The sequence below is a fragment of the Xenopus tropicalis genome, chromosome 4 (assembly GCF_000004195.4).
Source record: "Xenopus tropicalis strain Nigerian chromosome 4, UCB_Xtro_10.0, whole genome shotgun sequence".
In the NCBI taxonomy this organism is placed as follows: Eukaryota; Metazoa; Chordata; class Amphibia; order Anura; family Pipidae; genus Xenopus; species Xenopus tropicalis.
The window spans coordinates 135,673,238-135,700,832 of NC_030680.2; the positions used below are offsets into that span (position 1 = coordinate 135,673,238).

Below are 27,595 nucleotides of genomic sequence, written 5' to 3' on the forward strand. Positions count from 1 at the left end.
CCAAAAAGGGAAACAAAATGTTGTGGGCCCACCGACCCAGACTCTGTCCCCCCCAACATTATAGGTGCTCCCCCTGACCTCCCAACTGTGGCAGCAAGGGAAAAGTTCAAAGTGTGCGCAGGGGTGGGGTGTTGTGGGGTTGGTGGGGATGCCCAGTTGGGAGTTTGCATGGGGCCCCTAAGGTGGCAGCCCTGATGGGCTCTGACCCCCCAGTCCGACTCTGTGCCAGTTGTTACTCTACAGTCTGCCATATTTTAGTCCATATGGCTATCACCAATAAAGAGTTACAAATTCATAGTGAATCCAGGAAACAGAACTCACCTTGTGAATGACCAAACATTCTAATTGTCAGAACCATTTAAAAAAAAAAAAAAAAAAAGAGCCCACAATTCCAGGCTAAAGGATTATTCATGATTTCTATCATTATTCATTGCCGCATTAGGGCAAGAGAGGATGTTACAAACAAGAAAGTGTAGTATAAAGGTATCAAACACCATTTACCCAAAAATTCCTCCCAAGATTTATCAACTTATCAACCTCCTACAGAGGAAAAAGTTCCTTTTAGTCTGATATTCCTATAATTCCACCCATGACTTCAATCTCGTTATATATAATTATACCAACAAGTGGCCATTCGGCAAGACGTAACAGTATGCAAAAGCAACACTTTGTGAGTATTTACATGAAAGAAAGTTTATTTTTTTTCCCCTTCTGATAATAATAATGGGGAATAGAATTGGCTCTCAATGGTTTTACATTTAAATGATTACTGCACAATTCCGTAGCAAAACAAAAAGAATAGATAGAACAAAATCGGACATAACTATTCCAGCAGTTGCACCAAGCACGCTGCCCAGATGTTTCCATGCGTTCAAGGCACCCTCTGGCTGCTATTGGGCAATTTACGGTCAGACCTAAAAAAAATGTATAAATCCCTTTACAGACTGTAGTGTACAAGTTAAAAATCAAGTTTAGCCCACGGAGGCCATGATGACGTCGACTGGAAACTCATCTTTGCTGCGGGCAGTAACTTGCATTGTAACAGTGTCTGTGAGCACCAGTTTGGCCCGTACCAAGATGTCGTGCCCTCCGCGAAACACACCTGCAAAATATACAGAGGATTAAGTAGGAGTTTCACACACACACACACACACACACACACAATAGGATAAATATTGCTGGAGAGTAACAATGATGTAAGCATATACATATTGTTTCACATTCTAGTCCCTTGATAACAAAGAATTGTATTTACTTGTACATGTATGGGACGTGTTATCCAGAATGCTCTGGACTTGGGCTTTTCTGGATAAGGAATCTTTCTGTAATTTGGATCACCATGCCTTAAGTCAGGGGTCCCCAACCTTTCTCACTCATGAGCCACAGTCAAATGTAAAAAGACTTGGAGAGCAACACAAGCACCATAAATGTTCATGGAGGAGCCAAATAAGGGCTAAGATTGGCTATTAGGGGCCTCTATGCACCCTATCAGCTTATAGGGGCTTTATTTGGTACTAAATCTTGTTTTTATTCAACCAAAACTTGCCCCCAAGTCAGGAATTCAAAAATAACTCCCTGGTTTGGGAGCACGGAGAGCAACATCCAAGGGGTTGGGGAACAACATGTTGCCCCCGGGTCACTGGTTGGGGATCACTGCCTTAAGTCTACTAAAAAATCATTTAAACATGAAATAAACCCAATAGGATCGTTTTGCCTCCAATAAGGATTAATTATATCTTAGTTGGGATCAAGTACAAGGTACTGTTTTATTATTACAGAGAAAAGGGAATCATTTAACCATTAAATAAACCCAATAGGGCTGTTCTGCCCCCAATAAGGATTAATTATATCTTAGTTGGGATCAAGTACAGGTACTGTTTTATTATTACAGAGAAAAGGGAATCATTTAACCATTAAATAAACCCAATAGGACTGTTCTGCCCCCAATAAGGGGTAATTATATCTTAGTTGGGATCAAGTACAGGTACTGTTTTATTATTACAGAGAAAAGGGAATCATTTAACCATTAAATAAACCCAATAGGGCTGTTCTGCCCCCGATAAGGGGTAATTATATCTTAGTTGGGATCAAGTACAAGGTACCGTTTTATTATTACTGAGAAAAAGGAAATCATTTTTTAAAATGTAAATTATTTGGTTAAAATTTAGTCTATGGGAAATGACTATCTTGTAACTTGGAGCTTTCTGGATAACGGGTTTCCGGATAAGGGATCCCATACCTGTACATTTGTGATTTTAAAGTAATAACTGCTTTAATCCCTCCAATATGTCAAATATGACTCATATTTCTCTGCTGCTGTGATTTGCGTCAATGCAGAGTTAGGTGTTTATGACTAATCCCTCGTCATTTATAAAACTCCGGGGGAAGCAGTGATTTCATTAATATGGCTTGATGCAAAGTACCACCATTAACTAAAAATAACACAGCATTACACAGTCCAGGGAAAATGCCTATTGGACAATTGTCAGGCTACCATCTCTTGCCAGCAGGGGGCAGAAGCTCCTGTTATGCAATCTACATTCAAATATACAAGGGGCTGCTCAGGCTGGGAGAAATGAAATAGTATAAAGGCAGTAGCTTTTTTTTCTCTTGTGCAAGTAAATCATTAGGCTCCATAGCTGTACGGCAAGTTACAGAATTCAGATTGTAAGCTCTACTGAGCAGAGTCCTCCTTCTTCTTGTGACTCTTAACGTTCCACTTAAAGGGGTCATTCACCTATGAATTAACTTTTAGCATGATGTAAATATTGATATTCTGAGATAATATGTAATAGGGTCTTCATTTTTTATGTTTTTAAGTTATTTAGCTTTTTGTTCAGCAGCTCTCCAGTTTGGCTATATGGTTGCTATGGTCTTATTTACCCTAGCAACCAGGCAGTGGTTTGAACCAAAGACAGGAATATGAATAGGAGAGGGCCTTGAATAGCAAGATAAGAAATAAAAGGTAACAGTAACAATAAAATTGTAGCCTCACAGAACTTTTGGTTTATTTTTTTTGGTTGCAGGGGTCGGTGACCCCCATTTGAAGGCTGGATAGAGGCAGAAGAGGAAGGCAAATAATTAACTATAAAAAAAATAAATAATGAAGACCAGTTGCAAAGTTGGTGTGTATAGGGCACTCTGCACTACATTTTTGTTCAGGCTGGTACATTTTTATTCTAAAAGAAGCACCAGCCCAGTGGAAAAAAAAAAAACAACAGAAGGTAAGAGTGTTAATCTTCATCAAATCCCTAAGATATTGCCACACTGACTACTAGCGGAAGTAGCATACCTTATTGTAGCAAAACACATTTGGCTTACCTGCTAGGTAGAGAGTATGTGCATTCTTGTTTTCTGGCACTTTATCTGATCTCTCACAGGGCTGCATTCCCAGGAACTTCACAACATTACCAACAGCCTCTGTTGAGATATAAATATATCATTAGACCCATAGATCATTTGAAAATAAAAAATAATTTCAAGCAACTTTGCAATATACACAGGCCCGGATTTGTGGAAAGGCCACAAAGGCCCGGGCGGCACAAGTTTAGGGGCGGCATGCCGCCCCGCCGCAACAGAATTTTTAAAATTTGGCTCCCATACGGAGCAGTCGGGACCTCTCCCCACTGCTCCGTATGGGAGTTTAAATGTGCGACTGCGCAAGCTGTGGAAAAGTTGTTACAATTCATAACATCAGTGTTTTAGTCCCTCCTCCCTTACCAGAATTTCAAATGATGCAGAAAGAAGAACGGTTTTGCAGCTGGATTTCAGCATATAAAAATGGTATTTATTCATACTTTTCTAACGGAACAGATTACAGTGATATAAATATTAGAGGTTTCTGTGTTGTGTGATGCTCTTTGCCAAATTTTCCCCTATAAGGATAAGTTATCTTTCGCTCTCCAAAAGTTGCACTACTACTACTACTCCTCTCAGAATTCCGGTAGCAACACAACCAATACAGTGATTCTGGGAGTTGTATTTCTACAGTTTATGGAATGCTGAAATTTTCTATACTTGATCTAATTTACCCTATACAGGATACAGAGGTGGGATACAAAAGGGTCTATAATTTCTTAATGAGAATTTCCTATTGTTTTGACAGTATGTACAATATAGTAAGCCCATGCCCTTGTAGGTTTTACAAATACTGACCTTCTAGTGTTTTGATGGTGGATAAGTTAAAAGTTTCTTCTTTATCAAACTCATCCCCCACCTCATCCCACGCTGCACCAAAGTTGGGCTTCAGGATTTTCTGTATGTGATCGGCAACTGTCACCTCGATGTCTTCTAGCTGCATGGCAGACAAATGGTTAATAGAGAAAGTAACATGCTTAACTAGGTACTGACCAACAGAATTTCTAACATAAAAAGCAGTTAATGGCACGCATTTTGAGCTCAGCTGCCCCTCATTTTCACCCACTTGCCCTGACCAAGGGCTACATCATTTACCACCGTAAAATTCCACTTTTTGTTTTGCCTCACATGTGATTACTGTAATATTTATTCACTTACCACATATTCATCCTCATAGCCTTCATCATCAGCCTCACCCGTGTTGGGGTCACAATCCTTTACTGTGAATTTCAGCAAGCAACTGAATGTACACGCCACTGAAAGAATACAAATATAAAATTTATCCAAGAACACAGCAACAATTTGTATTCATGTAATTGTTGGAAAAATAACACATAACATATTACATAAACAGTACATTGCATTGGGGATAATGTACCCTAAAGCCGGATACCCAGTAATCTGCATGAAAAACAACACCAACCTTAACAAGAACAAGGCTTAAAGTTACTGTTCAACTTTGAATGAACTTTTGGCATGATGTAGAGAGGGATACTCAGACAATTTGCAATTATTACTTGTGGTTTTTGAGTTATTTAGCATCTTTCCAGTTCAAATTTCAGTAGCTATCTGGTTGCTAGGGTCCAAGTTACCCTATCAACCAGGCACTGATTCAGATGAGACAGGATTATGAATAGGAGAGGGTCTGAATAGAAAGACGTGTAATAAAAAGTAGCAATAATAAAACAGTAGCCTCACAGGGCATTTGTGTTTTTAGAAGTAGTAGACTATGCAAAAGAAATAAATAAAGGCCAGTTGAAAAGTTGCTTGGAATTATCAGTTATAACATAATTAACGTAAAAGTTAAATTAAAAGTGAAAACCCCCTTTAAACAATTTGTTTTTATGCAGTGTGCTTTGCCTAACCTAAAATACAATGCAATGATAGAATTAGGTTTCCACTGTTACACGGGGTCCCTTTATCAAGTTTTATCTTCTGTGCTGTAATGGTAAATAACAGACAATGTTTAACCCAGAATTTGCCTTTTATAGCAGAGATATACATACATGTATTTGGATCCTCCTCAGGAACAGATACCAAGGTATAGCATATGCCAGGCTGGTTGTATGATAGGGTTTTAGCAGGTACACAGCAAATAACTTCATATCCCTCTGTAGGCTCCATCTGTACTGTGACATTCTCCAGTATCTGATCATTCAGGGTATTGGTGCAATCAAACTGCCGAAGGAAAGATTACGAAGGTAATGTAGTTTTCTGAAACACTGTTAGGGCTATGACACATGGAGCTGCTAGTGGTCAGCTACTTGTTGTGGCTACACAACACCAGAATACTCTGCCATAGACAATACTTAAAATTGACTCTGCTAAAACACATGTAGAGCAATTTATCAGTATTGTCTGTTTTGTAGCAGCGACAAGTAGCTCTGTGTGTCATTGCCCTTACTGTCTAAATGGAAGAGGTAAGACAATTAAGATGGCTATGGCTCAGTTGATGCTGCACATGATTAGCTGAATGTGTACAGAAACATTTTGGTTTTGAAGGGTGGATAAAGGGTAAATTGACATTTTTTTATGCTGATTAAGTCTAAAAATTCACCTGCCCTGCTTGCTTATCAGAATGCTGCTCAATCTCTCTCAACTTATCTTTCTCACGAGCCACTGGGTGGGGATCAATGACCTACTGTAAGAGTCCACTGACTACTGTTCCGCATATCATGGAGCAAAGCTTAAACTGAAAAGCATACTTTTGTACTTCTGAGCAGCTGCTGCCATAAGCAAGCCAGCTTTTAATGCAGATGTTAGCAGTCAAATAATGATTTTCCAACACAAACCACATTTTAGGAAAAGATATAGATTTGCCTTTCCCTAATAAACATACCTGGAACACCATGTGATTAACAAAAGTGTGCTTAGTACAACGGATTACATATTCTGTCTCAGATTCAGTTAGGGCCACAGGCTCTGCAGATGACTTGAACAAAGGCCCAAGCTCTTTAAACTCTGGAACGGCAGCAAGTTGTTCTGGAAAAAAAATGTTGCCCCATTAAAACCTTTAGAACCTGAAACACCAGTGAACACTATCCTGCTGCTGAGCATATGCCAGAGAGGTATTTTCTGGGCTGAAGATTTTACTTCCAGCTAGTAACTCTGTATTAGTTTTGAAGAACTTTACATACCTTGGAATATCTCTTGTCTGCTGGATACCAATTTTTCCGGCTGCCTGACTGTTGCGGCAGGCACATTATCTATTAATTCCAAAAGAAAATATTTGGGATAAGTGCACATGCAAAGGGATGATGCCAAATCCTATACACAAATTAATGTGCTTTAAATCTGACAAAATTTATATCATGATATCCAATCCAGGGCCATTCCTGCCATGAGGCAAGGTGAGAACCTTGCCTTAGGCGGCAGTGAGCCACCAAAAAAAGCAGCCTCTGGTAACTGGTAGCTGAATTTCCTTTTTTAAAATGCAGAGTGCATTAAGGATGCACCCCGCTAGCAGCAGCCCCCAGGATCACCACTGATCCAATCAGTGCTAACGTTATAGAACAGCAATTTTTGCTCACCTGCTCTTTGTTCTGCCAGGGGTGCAGTAGCCAAAGGTACGGATTTTAGGTCGAATGGTTTCTCAGAAGGCTCCAAAGTGTACTGCTGCAAAGCTCTCTCCAGCCCAGGCACTGATACAGTCAAACCTGCATACAAGGGAAAGAAAACAAGAATACAGTTGGCCCTTCTGTCTGTGTCTCCAAAGCCCTACATCTATTTCTAGGAGCGTAGGGAAAGTACATATTATAGGCTATAATTGTAGACCTTAGGGCTCATTTATGTCAGCATGTTCAGGGGGCAACTTGTGTTCCCCAAAGTGAGCTGCCAGTAACGTCACTGGCATTAAAGGTACTTGTGTCAAAATGATCCTTGTTTCTCTCTAAAGTTGCACTTCATGCCATCCATTCCAAATCAGGCACTGCTGTGCCTACTGATGCAGGGAAACCCTGGCGCTTCTGCCACCTTCTGACCAAGTGGTAGCTTCAGGGTTACCTTCGCGCCCTGTGTCAACCACCACAGCACAGTTGCACCAAAAGAACTGGGCGCACATGTAACTCACATGCTGAACAGTAAAAACAAACATGACGACTGCACTCAAAATTGCACTTTGCTTACTGCACTCACGGATGTAAATGAGCCCAATTTTGTACATACCGTTAAGGATGTATGTAGAATTGAGAGCTTTCTGCCTGTGCTCTAGAATGCTTAGATAGAAGGTGGCTCGATCTCTCACTTCATTATCATCATCCATCACACACCTGCAAAGATAAATGATTAATGGTATCAAAGGGTATCCTTGGCATACCTAGTAACCATAAGCCAGCTGATAGCTCACATGCATATCAAATATGAACATTAGAATATAAACTCAGATAACTTACATATATACAATTTTTTTCTGTTTAAGGGCAAATATGTATATTCTTGGTTTGGCTTACTGCATATACAGTGGGAAGAATCATGTGTAATACAATCTGGCTTAGGATATGACCATGAGTGTACAATCACTGGAGGGTAACCTCACTGCACTACTGGATGCAGCTTTGGGAATCTAATGGTGAATAACCCTAGAAAATAAACTTCATTTCTGGAGGTGATGAAGTCCCAGGAATTAATCTGGATGGTGAAGCCATGGAGCTATTTTGGTTGTCATGCCTCTACATATGTCTACATAGATATGTAGATCTGTAACATATTATACCTCCTTAATAGTACCAATATGCTGGGCAACATATCTTCATTCTGGGCTCCAAATTTGGCCAAAGCACTGACAGCTCCTATCAGACAAGAAAAAAAATTAGATGTAAGAATAATATTGTAAAGATACATTATTTGTTTCAAGTAAACCTTATAATCATATTTGCACTGCAACAATGCAGCAAAAAGCAGATGAACAGACGGAACCATAGTGTTACCCACCTGCTCGAACTTCTTCATTTTCCAGTATAACTCGGTTGTAGATAAAGCGAATATATTTCGATGGATTGTTGGTTCTTGGGCCTTCCTGTCCCAGAAGGTGAAGGATACGAGTGGCCAGAACTGTAAACTCACAGTCCTCAATAAATTCACAAAGGTGTGACAGCCCTGTCTCCTTGCTTTCAGGGTTCTCTTCAATGATGCTGATTATACAGTCAACAATTGCTCGCTTATAGTCGAATCCTCCCTGGGTGAATAAAGAAAGTACAATATGCTGTTTAGTCATTTTGAGTTCTTAGAAGGGCAACAATTGCTAGTTTCAAAGCACTCAGTAGAGGCATACAGTAATATGACTACTGGGTTCTTAGCACCTAAGCCAGTCTATTCTGGCACCGCTGTTATCAGCAGCACAGATTGGAAATGATTCTAATCTGAGGATTTTATATCCATGGCAAGAAAATGATAAATGAGGGTCCAAGATTATAGAATATAAGAAACTGAATGCTAATATCTGTAAACACTGTAAAAAAAAATAGAGGATAATGAATCTACGGCAGAATTTACAGCACCAGTCTTTTCTATGATGGAGCACAACATGTTCATCATACCTCTTCTCTCAGCATAGTGAACAGGAAATTCATCATGACAGAATGCTTGCGTGGATACTTGTGACAGAGAGCATTAATTGCTTGAACCACTACCACCTATGGAAAACAAAAGGAAATAATTATTAAAACCAGATACAAGTGATTTTCCCATGCTTTGTTAAAGCAGCTACTCAGCAATATTTTCTGCCAGGGCTTGTCTGTATTTTCAGATATATCCATCTGTGCTTTAATCCAATCACAAAGAATTTACCTTGAACTCATCAGAAATTTCTGACATGAAGGATGAAATCTGTTTCATGAGTCGGTCGATGCTGCTCTCGCTGCCAGTTTTCAGCAGGGTAGTGATGGCTAGTGTAGCTATGCTGCGGTTAGAGTCAGTCACCAGGTTCTCTAAGTCCAGGTTGCAGGCAGTTACTGCTGATGGGTGTTTCATGGCCACCTATAACCAAGGTAAGAAAATTACTAGACTGGACTAGAAGGTCCACTCAACTGGCAACTCTTTACCCAATCTGTGGTGGGACAATTCATGCTAATCAAATTATGTGTCCCCTGGGCATATTATTACATCTTAATGGGTCCTATAGAGATATGTTGGTAGTCGTCTACATTAATGGCCTTTTTAAACCTGTACAATAGCTATTTGGCCAAATTTATCCAGCTAACGATTGGACAGGCTGCTTGTTTCCATGCATGGGCCAATAAGCTACCGACTTGGTCTGGAGGGCCCAAGCTGGAACCTAATATCAGCCCATGTATGGACTGATGCAGTCACACATCAATTTTGGTTGTAATCACAGACAATTTTGGGTTGTAGGCAATGGCATTGTACAGTTAATTCCAGCCTTGAAAAGGATTTTTGAAATGTTGGCTCATTTATTTATTGTGGGTCAACAACTAGTAATAACATTAAAGATTTCTTCTGTAATTATTAAAAAAAAGACCAATATTCCACCAAATATGGTAATTCTGGTGAAAATCACTCTAGAGAAGCCTGCTATATGTGTTTTCAAGAATTACTGTAACCTTAAAAAAATATAAACACACTACCTTATTAAGAGTACGGACAGCAGCATATCGAAGGGCAGCTTTTGGGGAACTGCAGAACAGCTGCAACACTAAAGGATGAAAAGAAATGTAACAAATTAATCAAATACTTTGTTTTGTATAAGATCCTGAAAATGATTCTTAATTACGTGTTCAAAAGAACATTATATTGACCATTACTAGTTAGTAAACCATGTTTTATTCTATAGGATTTTGTTCCTAAATAAAACAAGATACACCCATACATGAGATATGTTTTTGTTTGGTAATGCAACGCGTACATGCTACCATTGTCTTAGAAGCTAGTAACTAGAATCACAGTTTTATTGTTGTCTCTGGGCGATATTTAATTGCAACGTAGCTGATTAAACAGAAAACTGCCAACATATGACATATCAGCGCTGTACAAGAGGTGTATATAATGAACACACATGATAAACATACAGGTTACACATGAAAAAAAACTGAGGTAAAAGAGCTTACGGTTAATATTGAAACGTATGCAAAAAAACACAACTATAGGTGTTATGATGACACTGGGGTCTTGCTGAGCTCTGCAGTGCACTACCTAGTTAAGGGATGGCTGATGTGTTGCCTACATGCCTCCCAATGCTTGCCCTACAAATATATCTTCATGAGGGAAGCTTAGGTCCTTGCTCTCCAGACCTATAGTCAAATGCAGGTCACTGGGAAATGGTGCAAAGCAGCAGATTGCTCTTTGTTTTTGGACCCTGCCCCACCCTTAGCATTTCAGCCCTCTTGCGTTTTGCTCAAAATGCCTTCAAACTGTAAGTAATCTCTACTTATGGACAGCAAATGTGCACAGTGCAGATCACCTAGACATTCAGATTTTATTGAAAATTTAGTTTAGAGTAATGGCACAATTTGGGGCATTTTGTTATTTGTTCAAAATAGCACACTCCTCAGTGATGTCAATGACAATCTTGAGGGAAAAAATGCTGGCATTGGCCGATTTGCGGCGTTTTAATCATGCAAAACAGTGGTAGGCACACACCCAAAATCCCTATATGTGTGTATTATTTGGCGGTTGTTAGATTCATCTTTTCACCAATTAAATTAAAAGAGCTTACCAGACACAGCGGGAGCAAGCTCTTTGGCAGTGCAGGAAGGTAGGTTCACAATAGCTGAAGCAGCTTCATAGACAACCATTTCATGCTTGTTTCTCAGACAGCTCTCAATAAAATCAAACAAAGGACTGTCCCGACTAGGAAAGAAAAAATTGTTAAGCAGGCACTGTAAGTATCTATATTAATTTGTAGACTTTAAAAACCACTTAATTACCTCCCATCCTCTTCATCCAACAGCTTGCTAGCCACACGAATCATCATGCAATAGGCAAATGGGGACTTCAGACCATGACGCATAAATTTGCTCAGCATCTTGTTAACAGACAGCCGGTCATTTTTTCGCACGTGGTACAGCAGGCCCAGAGCATGATACTGTGAAACATTAAAGGGCAATGAAATGTGAATGCTAGTAGGGTCAGAAATACTATATGAAAGTTTGGTGTCAGTTTGCACATACCTGAACCATTATATTATCACTGGAAGCTGCCTCTTGAGCCTCATTTACCCAACGTTTGACTACGTCAAAACTGGTTTTCAGTAGGTGCTGCAGGGAGAATAACACGGCATGGGTTATGTTTGTAAATAAAAGGGGGCTTTTAGATTAGATAAAAACAAAGGGGGAAAATTTATCAATGTATATATTTTTTTACCACTCAAAAAAATGTCCAAAACCTGTTCCCTTCATGAGATTCATATCAGGGATTATGAATGGTGTTTAACTATTTAAAGAAGCTAAACACATTCTGACAAATTGACATGTAAAAAAAGGGAAATATGGAGCTTCTGGGTTTTACCCTACTATTTTTTTCTTTTCACCATTTTAGCAGATTATGGCATACACTGGCAATAAATGTACAAAATTGGCAGCTAAACATCTGTATTTACTACAAAGAGTTATTGCACTAAATTAGGAATTAATTCATCAATCATCCCACTTGGAAACTCTGTGAGACACCCCATAGGCCAATTTTCAACACGGGCAGGTTAGAACAACCACAGTGTGACTTAAGGGACATAGTACAACTACAAGATAGTTGCTAGATACACATTAATCTGAAAAAGATTTAACATCTCAATATGATTAAATAAAAAGTATTTACCAATGAGGAGACGAGGGCAGAGCTGGACACACTGGATACTTTGTCTACTATGGCCTGTTTCATGTAACGTTCAATGGCCTGTAGCATGGTACTCTAAAATAAGAAAAACTTAAAATTAGAGCTTGCCTAAAATTAGCTGAACCAAAGGATTCTAAGCCATTTAACTGGAAAAGAAACATACATCTGTGATTTTGCAGAGTGCTCTCACAGCTGGACCTCTGTAGCTGTCATCCTTCCCAGTCATATCTTTGGTTAAACTACGTAACAAAAAAAAATAACAAAAGTTAAAACAAAAAGGCATCGTACATTTAAAAATGGACAAAATAAAATGTTGGCATGCAGTGGTATTGACAGAGTACTAATACTTAGGGGCCACTACTACTTAGACAACTGGCAAAATTGGCAAAGAGGAGCAGAAATATGGACAGAGTATTTTTATGGTTCAGAAAGAATGCTACATATTTTTATATCCACACATATATGACTTATTGGCTGCAATCCAAAGAATGATCTTTTCTTCTAAATAATACCTGATTTAATACAAAAAAAACAGTGCTAAAAATTCTAATATGGGGCACCTGCACCAAAAGGTTATGAAAAATATTTACATGAAGTACAGCTAAATGACTGCTGTTACATGTAATATACTCGGAAACCAAACACCTTCTAAAATATTGCCACTCCGTAATGAAGCCAAAAGGCAGAATGTTTGTTTAGTTCTAATTAAATGGGTTGTTTGCCAACTCACCTACTCGTCACAATAATTACATCCTCAGAAATGCTTGACATCTCCTTTATAGTGAGGTAACACATTCTGCGAAGTGTGGGCTAAAGGGTAATAATAAAGGTAAATAAAATTTGAATTTCAACATTATATATGCCAAGGCAGTTAGGGTTAACGTATTTGCTTTCATAGATATTCATGCAACTATGGCTAAATGGCTGATATAGAAATGTTTTTATATATTTATAACCTTAATAAGAGCAATGGGATTCTGGCAAAACACTGAAACTGGAAAAAGGTTAAACTGAAAAAGTCCAACGAATACTGCAATAATAGAACTTTATGACAGATCACTGAGAGAACATAAAATTTTTATGTTCTGCCTGAAACAATGACTGTGTTTGCCTTCAAGCACAGACTCAAGGTATTTCCCACTACAGACATTGAGAATATAACTGGTAAAACTTCAGTAACAAATTGGTATATGCTTTATATTCCACTAATCATATTTCTGCCTGTCCTTCCAGTTATGATAGACATAACAATCAAGAGAAAAGGTACATACATCGTTTGACTGGAACAGTTTGGTCATGGCAAAGAAAGCTTCTGTTGCTTCTGTGGCACCCATGTGCTCACCCTGGTAACAAAATACAAAGTTACTGTAGGTACTGGAAATCATGTTTGATTCTACTTATAACTCTGCATGAACATGGGGACATGCACAAAAAGGCAAGACTAAACATTATGTACCCCTTCTAATCCTGCTCAGGTTAAAGAGATGCTTATGCCAGTAACATTATCAACTTAACACTTAAGTAACATTTACTTGGTTTGTTCATTGTAATCCAAGAAACCCAAGTATCTGATTCTTGGCAGTACAGCTGCCTTAATTTCAAAGCTGGACCTGTTTAGGAGGCTTAGAACGTTGCTGAATGCTTGTGCAGGGAACATGGACAGCAACCCTATTTCCTAAGCAAAAATAAATCCTAAGCACCAAACCTGTACACCTGATGATTTAAGCTATGATTTGGAATGATGTATGGATGAAATTTTCACAAGACTAGTTCTGTAACTAGCGTGGTCATTGTAATCTTTCAGACTATGGGCTAGGCACCAAATTAGAGCTACATTTGAGTGAGAATGCTACACTGCACGCAAAGAGATGTCAAAGTAGGTGTAGACTTTCATTAATAAGGTTTTAATAGTCTAACCAGAAAATGTATCTCAGTAGTGGTAAACTGACTGTTTTGATTTGACAGTCCCACATAATGCTGTCTGAATCTGCTACAAGATGTATAGGAATTGTACATCCCCTGGGTGCTCAAATCTGTATCAAGGTAAGTGGGGTCCTTGCTACACAACTAACATACACAAATACCACCACCAGAAGGTGATGCTAAATAATAGGTGACCCTATGGTAGTTCAATAGCTCTGCAAATCAGTCATTTAGCCATCAGTAAAAAATAAATAAATACAGGAGGAAGACATACTGGACACTGTTGGTGTAAATGATGAAATAATGATGTAGTAATATGCCATTTGTATAAAAAGACCCTCTTTGGCCTGCTCTAAAGCCAACACTATGGGGCAAATTTACCAAAATGTGAATTGAGAACTAACTCACCCACGTTCTATTCGCTCTTATGGTATTTTTAAAAAATATTTATTGACAGGTGAAAGTTAGAGTTCACTATTTGATAAACATGCTTCTAAAAAATCCCATAGGAATGAACAGAACGTGGGTGAGTTTTTATATATCAAGACTCATGTACACAGAGCAAACTGTATGTTTCACGTACCTGGTTTATTAAATATAGTATCTTCGTCAAGATGTGAGCACATTTTCGAGGGTTAATTGGAGTCTCGTTGAACAGACGAGCCTATAATTCAATGTGAAGGTACAACAGAAAATTCATTACTGAAGGAATTATTTTTCTATATGCTGGATTGCAGACATGATACAACATAAATTCACAGTTGTAGACAAGCTTACACTGCTGCAAAATAAATGACAAATAAGGAGAACTAATGAAGAACTGTGGCCTGTAAGTTAGTAATTATTATAAAATTGAGGAAAATGAAAAAACTAGTTCCAGTATAGGCCACTTCAGCTGCAGAACTACAACTACCAGAAAGTCACTGCTTAATCCCCTGTAAGTGAGATGAGGGGGAGCACTTGTGCAACAGTCAACATGAAAAAGCCCTAAATTGATCTTGAGTCTATTTGGAAATAAAATGCTAGAGGGTACAGAGATGGTCATATGCCAACTTTCACATTTACTGCTGGCAAATTGAGCACCATAAATAAATACACAAAGAGTCAAGGCCTTACCTCCTGGAGCACTGCACTCTTTTCAAGGTTCTGGAAAGGGTTGGAGCTGCCCCCTGGAATAGTTAAAATAAAAACTTTTAAAACTTATGTAAATTAAATGATAACATAGGCACATTATTTAAATAAATGCAAATAATGTATTGCAAATCATGTAGTGATTTCAGGCTTTCTACACTTGGGTTGATTAGTAGGTTGGTTTTAATCCTAGCCCACAGCATGCATTAATAATGAGCAGGTCAGGAAAAGCTCCACCCTGACCCCAAGTCATAAAATACTGCCATTGTAGGACCCGCACCCAACCTGTACCAGTGTCTTTCCACTCCGTACACTACTTCTGAGTGCGCCTCTGGTTTTAAGAGAGGAACACTTCTGAAGCAGAGGAGGCCTGTACTTCCCCAGTCTGACCTGCACACAAAATTAAGTTATGTTTTAAAATCAAACTTGAAATAAATACTAGACACTATAAAAAGAAAAAAGAGCAATAAAACTGCACAGTGTATCTGGTTACAGTGTCAAAGTTAAGTGACTACCACACCACATTTTTTTAGTTGTAGGCTGGAAAGAGAAAAAAAAAACAAAAAACATACAAACACATAGATAATGAAGACCAATTGAAAAGTAAATTATACTAAGTCTACTCAGGGCCACCATGAGAGGTAATCCTATCAGGGGCCCTATGGTAGAAGGGTACCCAACATGAAGATGTGAGTCTAACATGGAGTGGGCAAGGTTTGTTCATACTATCGGTGAGGTTTTGGCATAAAGGGGTGTGGCTGATGCAGATAAGCGGCAATAAGCCCCATTCTATTTGCTGTCATGGCTCACCACCCAGAGGCCTACTTGGCAGTATGCGGCCCATTAATTACTGATGACAATATCAGGGTAGTTTCAGTAAGGTATCCACAGGCGTCATTATAGGACCTAGATCATACAAGTACTGGCTTCCAGGGCTGTGGAGTCGGTAGATAAATTCTCCGACTCCGACTCCTCAGTTTCTGATACTTCCGACTCCGACTGTTTTTAATATGCTAATGTATTTTATACATTCATTGAATGAAAGGAAGGAGACATACATGTCATTTAACCACAGAACTACTGGCTCTGCATTGGGCTTTATTCTTATAGCAGAGAAGTAATTAATTATGACTGTTTGTGAATTGGGACATTTAAACTTGCTTTTTTTTTTTTTATTCCCATTTAAATTTAGTAGGAGTCAGAGTTGGTTCATTTTTTGCCGACTCCAGGTACTCAAAATTGCCGCGGACTCCAGGTACTCAAAATTGCCTCCGACTTCAACTCCACAGCCCTGCTGGCTTCTTTGATGTACAATGGAAGAGACTTTTGTTTATTGGTTAAATAATAATATATCTAGATGCTGATGGGAGATAAAAAGCCTTAAGGAAAACTGCAACATTCTTAAATTTATAATAAAATAGTACAAATGATAAACAGCACATACAAAACTGCGGTGCAGTTGCTGATGGCAACAAACACAGAGCTCTTACATTGATGTACAAACATATGGACGGAATATCACTAAAATAACTTCAGCCTTAAGGTGCCCATACACTATAAGATCCGCTCGCTTGGCGATGTCACCAAGCGAGCGGATCTTCACCCGATATCCCCACCTACGGGTGGGCGATATCGGGTAGCAAGGGACTTGAAAAAAAAATAATCCGATTGTTCAACAATCGGATTACATTTGAGCTTATGGGGCAGTCGGTTCGGGGACCGCATCAACGAGCCGATGCGGTCCCCGATCCGACCGGATTTTCTAACCTGGCCAATCGAGATCTGGCCAATTTCAGGCCAGATATTGGTCGGCCAGGCAGCTCTGTTCTGCCCATACACGGGCCGATTAGCTGCCGAATCGGTCCAAGGGACCGATATCGGCAGCTATAGTCGGCCTGTGTATGGGCACCTTTAAAGAAGGTGCTTAATTACTCAGCCCTGGCAAATACAACATATAATACAGAGCTGAACCATACCTGCTTCTCTCTAAATGGATTAGGCCATGCCATTTTATGTTTACACCCTGCGCCCATTTTGCACGTGTGCATTCGGCATGCAAATTTTCACAAGGCATTTTTCCCACATACAGTTTTATATCTATAACCTATTGGTATCGGGGGGTTAATATGATTCAAAGCATACCCATTAACTAGCATGGGGCTGCATTTGCAAACAGATGCACCTTATGGGCAGCAGTGTAATGGACTGCCAAGAACAGAATAAGGTGGTGGCTCTAAAACACAAGGGCACGGCCAGTATTCCAGCTTTAATTTACATTGTTACTAGCACACTGGGTACAGGCTCCCCAATACTCTGAATTAAATATATAGTAACTCCTACAACATGAAGGAATGCCCTAGAACAGACATATCCAATATGGCCTTTCTTATTAAAACGACCAATCCCAGCAGGCTTTATGGGATTCCTGGTGTAGACCCGATGTATAGGTATTGTGAGAGTTATTAGAGTAACGCTAGGGCCCCGTCCAGCTGTTCTACCAGTGTAGCACACACCTGATGCCTTCCTAGGTCACAGACACGGGCTTGGATTCCACTGAACTGCACAACCCGTCCCTCTTGGGTTCTGCCTTTTGCATGGCTGCCAGTGTATCCCCACACAGAGCCAGGGGCCTGAGTACCATGCACTCCCTGCTGCCGGTGTGGGCCAGTGACAGCGTTCGCCATTTAAACAGACATATAAGGGCAATAAATAAAACGCGACACAATAGTGCAAACCCCCCATATCACTCACCCGACTCCTCATCCTTTTTATCGAACTTCTTCAGCATCTCTGCCCCTCAGTCAGAACCAGGCCACTTCCTGCCAGGCTGTCACCGGGACACGTCACTCCTGACAACGTAACCTACGCATGCGCACTAACAAGCAGTGCGATTGGCGCGGACAGAGCATGCCTAGAACGGTAAATGCTTGTTCAACGCATGCGCACTGTTAGCGGAAGCGACTGAATTGAAACCGGAACTGCTTGTGAATAGCGCACGCAATAAGGGACAAATGTACACCGGAAGTTCGAGGAAAAGTATGAGCCAGGCAAAATAGGTTTTTATTTTTGAGTTTACATCGCCTTAGAAAGTTGCTTGGAAGTCCAAGTAACTTTCTAAAACGATGTAAGCCCAAAAATAAAACTTGGCCTGTTGAAAGGAAATACAGTTCTAAGCAACTTTCTAATATGTATTCAGATTTTTAATGCTTTACAGGTAAATATAAATCACAATATTCGTACAGGGAGGCAGGATTCTTGTGTAATTGTATTATTCATTTTGACGTTTAAATAAAGGCAAATAAAAGCATTTTTATAAGTAGTACCTATGGAATGGATCTCTCCTCTTTTGACATGCACATAGAGTTGCCACTTGTTTATTGTTGACCTGCACAGTTCAGCTTTACTTAGGGCTATTTGGATCTTAACTGTCTGGGATTCAGCCTTGTGAAACCAAAACAATAATCTGGCCACTAACCACCTCTGATGTCAAGGCCTGCCCCCAAAATGTACAAATACACTTCCAAATATCACATCTGCACCCTCTTATGTCACCGCTCTGCCTCTGATGTCATCATCCCAACATTTTGTCTGTTTTTTTGCTGAGGTCAAAGGTGGCAATCCTTAATGCACACTGTGCCCCCTCAATACTGCCCTATTTGCCTTACCTGTTCCAAAATTAGCACCGCAGGTAGGGTGGGGCCCTGGCTGTCACTTTGTGCCACTGCAAGAAGGTGTCCTCCAACCCCACAGTATTGGGTAGGGTGGAGGGAGACGTCCTCCAGGGGTAGAATTAAAAAATGCTATTAGTTCTTCTTTAAGGCTGTGACAGATGGGGAGTTTAGTCGCCTGTGACAAATCTCCCTTGTCGTGGGCAACTAATCTCCCTGAAATGCCATCCCACCGGCTAGAATGTAAATCGCCAGTGGGATGGCATACGCGGCGCCGCGATTCCCCGAAATCGCAGAAGTTTCCTCTCAAGACAACTTCGGCGATTTTGGGAAATTGTGGCACCACATATGCCATTCCACTGGCGATTTACATTCTAGCCGGTGGGATGGTTTTTCGGGGAGATTAGTCGCCCATGACAAGGGAGATTTGTTGTGCAGTGACTAATCTTGCCGTCTGTTACAGCCCTTAAAGTTTTTTTTTTTTGCAAGGTTAATGATTCAGGGTAGAATTGGAGAGATCTTTGTCCAAATGGATGGAATGTTTTCAAAATGCTAGAGGTTGTCAGGTATCAAAACAAGTCTTTTGGGCCATAGGAAAACCCAGGCCCTACTGGACCTTCCTCCCCCCATTCAATGAGTTTGTGGTGCTCATGGGGCTTTCTGCTCTGGATACAGAAACAAGGAAATCAAACAGAAGCATACAGATATGTTAAAATGCATTAAGGATGGAGGGGGGGGGGGCAGGGAATAAAGCTACTGGTTGGAATGTGTCTCATTCTTATTTTACACGTCACATAGCACCACATCCAGTTAATCATCTGAAGAATCAACCACACAATTAATGCTATATACATATAGAAATCAATAGGATGAAGTATGAGATTACCATTTCCAAAGCCATGCGAATGCTGGCTGGACCATATGATTGATATGAAATTAAAGTGGCAGAAGAATGCCAAACAAGGTTATTGCAATTGTCACTGTTTTATTTAAGGATAAATTCTCAAACATATTTAAAAGGTTAATTTCAATATAAAGAAACAAATAAATTCCTTTCATTAGCAGCTCCAATATATATTCTTAGAAACTGGTAAGAATTAAACAATTGTTAATAACAAATTGGGAAACGTATAACATGTGTGGATTCAGTTCTTTACTCAGATTTCTTTAAGTATACCAGCTGCCAAAAGGGAATGATTATAAAACAATATAACACAAACACATTATTTAGAAAAATACAAATGAAAGGATACATACTATGGTGGTAATCATCCAGAAACATGTTAATATCCAACAACTCCAGGGGGCCGCTGCATGTGGTATTCCTTGGTGATCCTTTTGTGCAGTGTTGTACACAGACATGCCTGTACTTTGAACAGTGTCAGGAACTCACCTGTTATCTGAAAGTCTGACTCAAGACTCTTACAATCTTAAAATCAGAAAATATAGGATTTGGCTGCCAAATAGCTTTAACCCTTAAGGTGCTGTGGTTTTTGGCCATTAATCTAAAGGCAGCTGTAGTAGAAACTATAGAGAAACTCCAGCTTCTGAACCAAAATTTGTTGAAGACCCCAAAGATTACAGAAACCCATAACATACCTATCACTGTAATCTACTCCTTCAATAAGTATGAATAAATACCATTTTATATGCTGAAATCTAGCTGCAAACAGTTCTTCTCTTTCTGCATCATTTGAAATCCTGGCAGGGGAAGAGGGACTAAAACAGTGATGTTACAAATTGTAACAAATTCTCCACAGTTTACAGCATGCAGGAACTACATAACCCACAATGCACTGCACTATGTTCCTTTGCTAATTGACATTACGGGAGCAGGGAATTGTGGGATTTGGAGGATGCAGGGTTGAGGACAGTCGACTACTGTTACATTTTATTTGAGTCCCAAAGTAGTCAGCCAGATCAACAGGGGGCGGGGCTTAGGGAACTGTTCCAAACCATATTATTACAGTAAAAATCATGAAAAGGCTGCATATTTTTCAATTGTTGTATATTGCAGAGTTGTTTGAAATTATGTTTACTTTTCAAAAATCTCATGTTGTGTCTAGGTGGAGTTCCCCTTTAAGATTTGATAGGAATAGTACCTTAGTACCCAGGTCTGATGTAAATAAGGAATTGATGTAGAAAAAATGTTTCCTTCAACTTCAGGCTTATATTTATTGATGACACTACAACTGTATTGGTGGAGAGAATGGTTAGATGTTTGGAGCAGACACTTGGGTGAAACTGAGAAATTTCTGGGGAAAATATGCAATATAGGGACCTGGGCATAGTAGGGGAAATTATGAGTGGTAACTGGCCATTATTATATCCTGGCAAAGGTGGCTGTTTGGGTCACAACTGTCTGTTTGGGTTTCATCCTTGTGAAACTTGAACAATAATCTGTTCAATAACGACCTCTGATATCACAGGCCTTACCCCCTCCCACGACACAAACACACCCCTAAATGTCATGACCCCACCCCCATATATTGCTGTTCTGCTCCTGGTGTCATCATCCCACCCTCTTGTCTGTATTTTGTTTAGTTCAAAGGTGGCAACCGTAGTAATAATTTCCCCATAAAGCACTAAACTAAAACAACTGCTGCAGCTGTGATTCAAACTGAGACCAAATGTGTGTTCTTAGTATGCTTATATGTGACTTTTGAATTTGTGCATTAAACATGGTCTGAAGTCCAATATAAAGCATAAGTAGTGAGAATTTTTGACAGTGGCAATTAATAGTTAGCCTTCTGTAGTAGTATTTGAAGTTGTGTCCTGAAGAATAGTATCATGAGTCTCACGATAGATACCACGTGCCCCCCCCCCCAAAAAAAAACTTTGGAGGGGCCTGGTGCATAATGCAAGTGCAACCCCTCCCGTTTCCCACTTGCCCATTACCCACATGCCCACTACTGTCCCCTCCACCAAGCCTGCTCACTCATAAGCAGGAAAGCATGGGGATGGGTGTTTCGCTAAAGCTTTATTGTAAGCAGACCCCGCAATTCGGGTCCCTTCCTTAGCTTTCTCTATATCTATGCCACTGATGAATTGTAATCAGCTTGGTTATATGAAGAACAGATCTTTTCAGTTTTATGACGTAGAAAGAAGGAAGCTGGACAGTAGGGTTGTAGTATATGTGCCTACAAGATACATGCTTAATCCCTGCAGGTAATTTCTAATAGCCCTGCCATTTAGGTAGTTTGTTATCCCAGAACTTTTTTAAAATATTTATCCCTTACCTGGAAGCCCATTATCCAGACAGATAAAAAAAAAACATTTTTAAGCATATAATTATTTTTTTTTAGAAATGATTTCCCTTTTCTCTGTAATAATAAAACAGTGTGTTGTACTTGACCCTGATTAAGCTGCATGAATCCACATTGGTTACAATGCCACTTATTCCTTATCCAGAAAACCCCATGTCCTAAGCTTTCTAAATAAAATATCCTATACTTATACTAAGGGGCTGATTTACTAATCCGAATCCGAATGAGAAAAATTCGGATTGGAAAACGAACATTTTGCGTCTTTTTCGTATTTTTTGCGATTTTTTCATAACCGGTACGACTTGCGCGAATTGTCCCGACTTTTTCATAGCCATAACAAATTTCGTGAATTGTCGCGACTTTTTCATTGCCATTATGCCTTTGGAGAATTGTCGCGACTTTTTCAGTGCCATTATAATTGTCGCAACTTTCGTATTGAGAGCTCTAAAAAGTCGCGACAATTTGCGAAAAAGTCGCAAAGTACCGATCATTACGAAAAAAACGCATTCGGACGCTTTTCGGACATTCGTGGATTAGTAAATGTGCCCCTAAGTGTATCCTTAATCGATAAGCACCTAGGGAGTGTGTGTGCATAAAAAAAGGTAACTAAAGCAAGAAATGGCAGTCAGCAGCAAAGGGCAGCAAGATATTATTGTTTATTAACAAGGAGCATACATTCAAAGAATAAGAGGGTAAATCAGAGGATAATTTTTCCTTTTTTACAAAGCACTGGTAAGTCCTTATCAAGATTATTAGTCCGTTTCAGTCTCCAGTACTCAAAAGGGGCACTGTACAACTTACTATGAGTATAGATGATCCCCATTATGGAGAAAGCTCATCTTTCAGGGAATGCAATGACATTCATTGAGAATATAAGAAAGGAAGTTACATCTTAATGGTGTCCATGGAGCAGCTAAAATAGATAAACTCTAAAAAAGGTTTGATACCGTATAAACTAGATAGAAAACACAAACCTACTATTATATACACTGTTATGAGCAGATTTATCAAACTGTGAGTTTAGAGCTTAAAGGAGACATATTGGATAAATGGAAAACCCAAAATTTTGTAGGGAATTATAAATAATATATGGTGCTGGCTTCACTTTGGGCTAAACATTAATCCAATTTGTAAAAATGGCCCCTTTACTGGAGCTCCCTATAGATCCTATCAGTTCTCTGTCCGTGTTTCAAATGAAGGGTGGACGTGGGTAAAGTCTGTCACAGGGGGAGATGATATATTTAATTCAATATATGACGTGCACTAAATAAATTATTCTATTACATTTGTCAAACCCTTTGTTTCATACAGGGCCGCCATCAGAAACTTTGGGGGCCCCCCATGAACACAAGCCACCATACCAAAATTGTGGCCACGCCCCTTGTGTGCACAATATAAACAGTTGATATTTTACTATAATAAGCAGGTTATATAAATAGTTAAAATGAATAATAAAGTGCTAAAAAGTCAGTCAGTTCATTAGGGGCAGTGGGATTTACCTTCAGTTCTTTAATTCATTGTTGGTCAGTGGAGTTTGTCTCTATAAAGCCTATCTGCATTGCCTTTCGCTTCATACGTAAGTTACTTAAGTCCAAGGCATGTTACGCAGTTTTCGCGCAAACTACTTAACTTTCGGCTTAACTTTATGCGTAACTTACGTAAATTGCGTAACATTCGCAATGAGACCAGGCCCCCCCAAATAAGATTTTTTTTTTTTTTATGGGGCCTGGTACAGTTGTACCCCCCTAATGGCGGCCCTGGTTACACACAAGCTTCGCTAGCTTTGCACACAGCGGCAACCCTATGAAACCTCTCTGTCTGACCCACTTTTCACAATCACTTCCTGATTGGCCACCAAAGCAACGCATCGCATAGAGCATGCGCAGAATGGCCTGATGAGGCACAATGGAAGCAGCTGCTGTGAGGGCAAACGCGTTGTGAAAGCGGAAATGGTGAACTAAATGGTGCCGTAAAGCGCTGCTGGAGTTCTACGTGTCGGTTATCCCGGACTAGCAGTTTTTGGCACGTATATTTTCATTATAGCCGCATTTCCTTATGGATCTGTCGGACTTACCTGGAACTGAAAAAGAAGCAGTTCTCTTCCTTCAGCAACGTGGGATCTTGCCCAATCAGAGAGAGTGTGCCAGTGGGCATCCCATGAAATTGTACTTTGGGGAAGAAATATTTTTCAAATGTTTAGAATGTAAAATTAAAAAAATGTTAAGAGTAGGCAACTGGCTTGAAAATAGTCGCCTTCCCTTTGTGCAAGTGATTCGATTCCTACACGGCTGGGCGCACGAATTAACTTCTATCGAATGGTGCCAGCGTGAGTTGAACATTAGTAAGTCTACGGCCGTTGATTGGAACAGTTATTGCAGGAACGTTTGCCTTGCGGATTTAGAACATCAACCCAAAAATAAAATTGGAGGAAAGGGGCGTGTTGTTGAAATCGACGAGGCGCTTTTTGTCAAACGCACAAATAACACGGGCCAGGCGCAGCCACCGCAGTGGGTCATCGGCGGTTTGTGCAAGGAGACTAACAATGTCTTTTTGGAGATTGTGACTGATCGAAAGGCCACAACTTTAATGAAAGCCCTTGCGGATAATGTGGAAGAAGGCTCTGCTATACAGACAGACTCTTGGCGCCATTACAATGCAAAAGATGTGGAAGAGGCTGAATTCAAACAGTTTGCCTTAGATCATCGCTTCAGTTTTTTAGACTCTTCCAAGGATGCGCAGGCTAAAATGTGGGGTGGAACAAAGTGGTGTAAAAAATACAGAGGCACTACGCGCCAGCATCTGAATTTATATTTAGTTGAATTTCTGTGGCGTAAAAAGTACGTTGATGAGGATCCATTTGATGCACTTTTAGATTCAATTGCACAATTTTGGCCCCCAGAAGAAAAGTGACATAGAGAGTCAGAAGCAGGTCTGTGCCACTATAAGAGGAAAGAGGATGGTGCTTTTAATTTATCCTAGGGACAGTAGTGCAGCACAGGTTGTGAAGGTTATGTTGACATTGGTACCTGCTGCCTTTACTTTCACACTCTAAAGCTGCCCATACATATACAGATAAAACCATATAAAAAAAGTTTCTGCCACTTTTCAGTATATGTATGTTGAGCAATTGTTATTTACCAGTGCTATGAATATTGGTTGTTTCATCAATCAGGCAGGTTTGCAATTTTATCTACCTATGCACAATGTAGGCCAGTACATAGTGTGTGATCACACAAAAGATCGTTCCAACCCTCCACTGACGTTCAGGGCTGAATCGTCAGATATGGAGGTAGAAACCTCCTTCTGCCAAATCTGCCCTGAACATAGATTTTGCTCGGATGCCTTCAATGGTGCCCGATCATAATTTTCTAACCCGCCCGATAGGCGAGTCGACCGATATCAGCAGCCTCCTGCGATATCTGTCGCTCGCCGAGTTGCCATACACACACCCAATATTGTACGAAACAAGGTTTTGTATGATATTATTGGTACGTGTATGGCCAGCTTTATAGAAAGGTGACGGTTAGTAAAGTCTTTACCTGCACTCCTAGGCCTCTCCTCTTGATTCCGCACAATGCTTAGTAATTAAGGGGGATCTACTCCCTTGCCAGACACTTAAAAGTAAAAGTAAAATACCGGCACAACGTGGTTATTATAAGCAGGGCATCTGCTCATGTTTGTGGCAGAAAAGATGGACCGTTTCGCTGGACTCCCATCTTAATAAAGAAAGTGACCCCAAAATGTTACACCTTTCTGCAAATATACACGCAAAGGTGTATGCCTTGCTTGTAATCGGCATGTTGTGCCAGTATTTTCCTTTTTTTCAAACAATAAAAAGTTGCCCGTATCATGTATAATTGGCCAAATCATGCATTCCAGTAGGTATGGCCACCTTAAGGCCTTAGTAAAGCCTGAATCATCTCACCCTGGGCAAAGTAGGACAGAATTGCATTGCATGACACTAAATTGTAGTTTCAAGGACAAGGGGAGTGTAAGTGTAGCTTAAGCTGTGTATGTTGCATAGTTACATTTTATTTCCCTCCTCCCTTTTTAACTCAAGAATGTTTCTTTATTGAGCAGAACATGTCTCCCCAGCAGGATGTATGACCCTCCAGTTATTTTTTTGTTACGGATAATATAAAACATATTCTTAAGAGATGCCTCAACTGTAACCAAGATACATGATGCTGTGAAACCTTTATTCCTCATTATATAAAATGCTATGATAGCATAGAGCAGTGATCCCTAACATGTTGCTTACTACCCCTCTTTGAAGTTGCTCCCAGTGGCCTCAAAGTAGGTGCTTATTTTTACATTTCTGGCTTGGAGACGTTTTGAAAGCACAGAGACAAGCGGAACCTCCTGCAGGCCAGCAGTCCTTATAGGGTTACCAAATAGCCAATCACAATCCTTATTTGGATGGCTGTGTGGCTCACCAACACTTTTTACAGGTGTGGCTTGCAAATAAAAAAGGTTGGGGATCTCTGGCTTAGAGGATTCAAGCCAGGGTTCAACTTTCAGAAACCATCAGAGCAGGAGTAAGTGTTACTTGAGGAAATCCAATATAAATTATTTGGGAGAAGGATTTGTTTAGTATATCATCCCTGCAGACCCCTGCTAGTTTTTCCAGAGTCAGTCTTGAATCCATTACCTGAAAAAAGTATTGTATAGACAAAAGGGCTGGTGTATCAAGTTCTTAAATATGATAAATATGGGCTTTGTTCTTGGCAACAGCTAACCTTGGGTCTGAAATTTGGGAGAACATGCAAAATAGTGACACCGACATATATGATTTTCTGGAGAATCTGCTGCCTAGACTGTCAATGATATTCTTCCCCATCTTGAGCAACATGAAAGTGTATTTGCCATCTGGCTCCACCTCTGGCAGTAGTGCCATTGTGCTTTAAATGGATCACATCGGTTCTTTCACTAACATGAAAATGATAGGAACAAATTTGAATCAGTTTTCTTGTGCCTTAAAAAATATTGCTGCAAACTTTAATGAGAACACTTCTGGACAAGAGAGACTTATGGTGGCCACACACGTGGCGATGGTCGCACGAAAGATGATCAGATCCGCCACTAACCTTCAGGGCTGAAACAGGCAGATAAGGAGGTAGAAACAATAGGATTTCTTTTCAATAATTTTTATTTGCATTTTAACTTTTACAGAACGGATACAATAGGATTTCTACCTCCTTCTGCTGATTCAGCCCTGAAGGCATATTTTGCTCAGGCGCCTTCTATGGCGCCCGATCAAAATCTTTTAACTGGGCCGATTGGCGAGTCGGCCGATATCAGCAGCTTCCTGCAATATCGGTCGACTTGCCATACACGCACCTAATATCGTACGAAACGAGGTTTCATACGATATTATCGATGCGTGTATGGCCAGCTTAAGGGAGATGGCTGTTTTGCTAGAGTAGAACTGCTAAAGAACTGGTGTAAATTCCTCCTGAGTTTAGA

At 40.0% G+C, this 27,595-nt stretch overlaps 1 protein-coding gene across 1 annotated transcript; it reads right to left on the reverse strand.

Moving 5' to 3' along the window:
* Nucleotides 1-689: 689 nt before the first annotated feature.
* On the reverse strand, nt 690-18,080 carry copg1 (COPI coat complex subunit gamma 1). The gene is given in 24 exon segments (NM_203843.1): nt 690-1,102; nt 3,322-3,420; nt 4,156-4,294; nt 4,516-4,613; nt 5,364-5,535; nt 6,197-6,339; nt 6,495-6,563; nt 6,888-7,013; nt 7,522-7,625; nt 8,069-8,144; nt 8,287-8,530; nt 8,892-8,987; nt 9,142-9,330; nt 9,939-10,006; nt 11,027-11,160; nt 11,238-11,395; nt 11,481-11,567; nt 12,124-12,216; nt 12,305-12,380; nt 12,872-12,951; nt 13,413-13,484; nt 14,648-14,728; nt 15,181-15,233; nt 17,947-18,080. Coding segments are annotated over 24 exon segments (2,625 nt in total). The 5' UTR covers nt 17,984-18,080; the 3' UTR covers nt 690-971.
* Nucleotides 18,081-27,595: the final 9,515 nt, after the last annotated feature.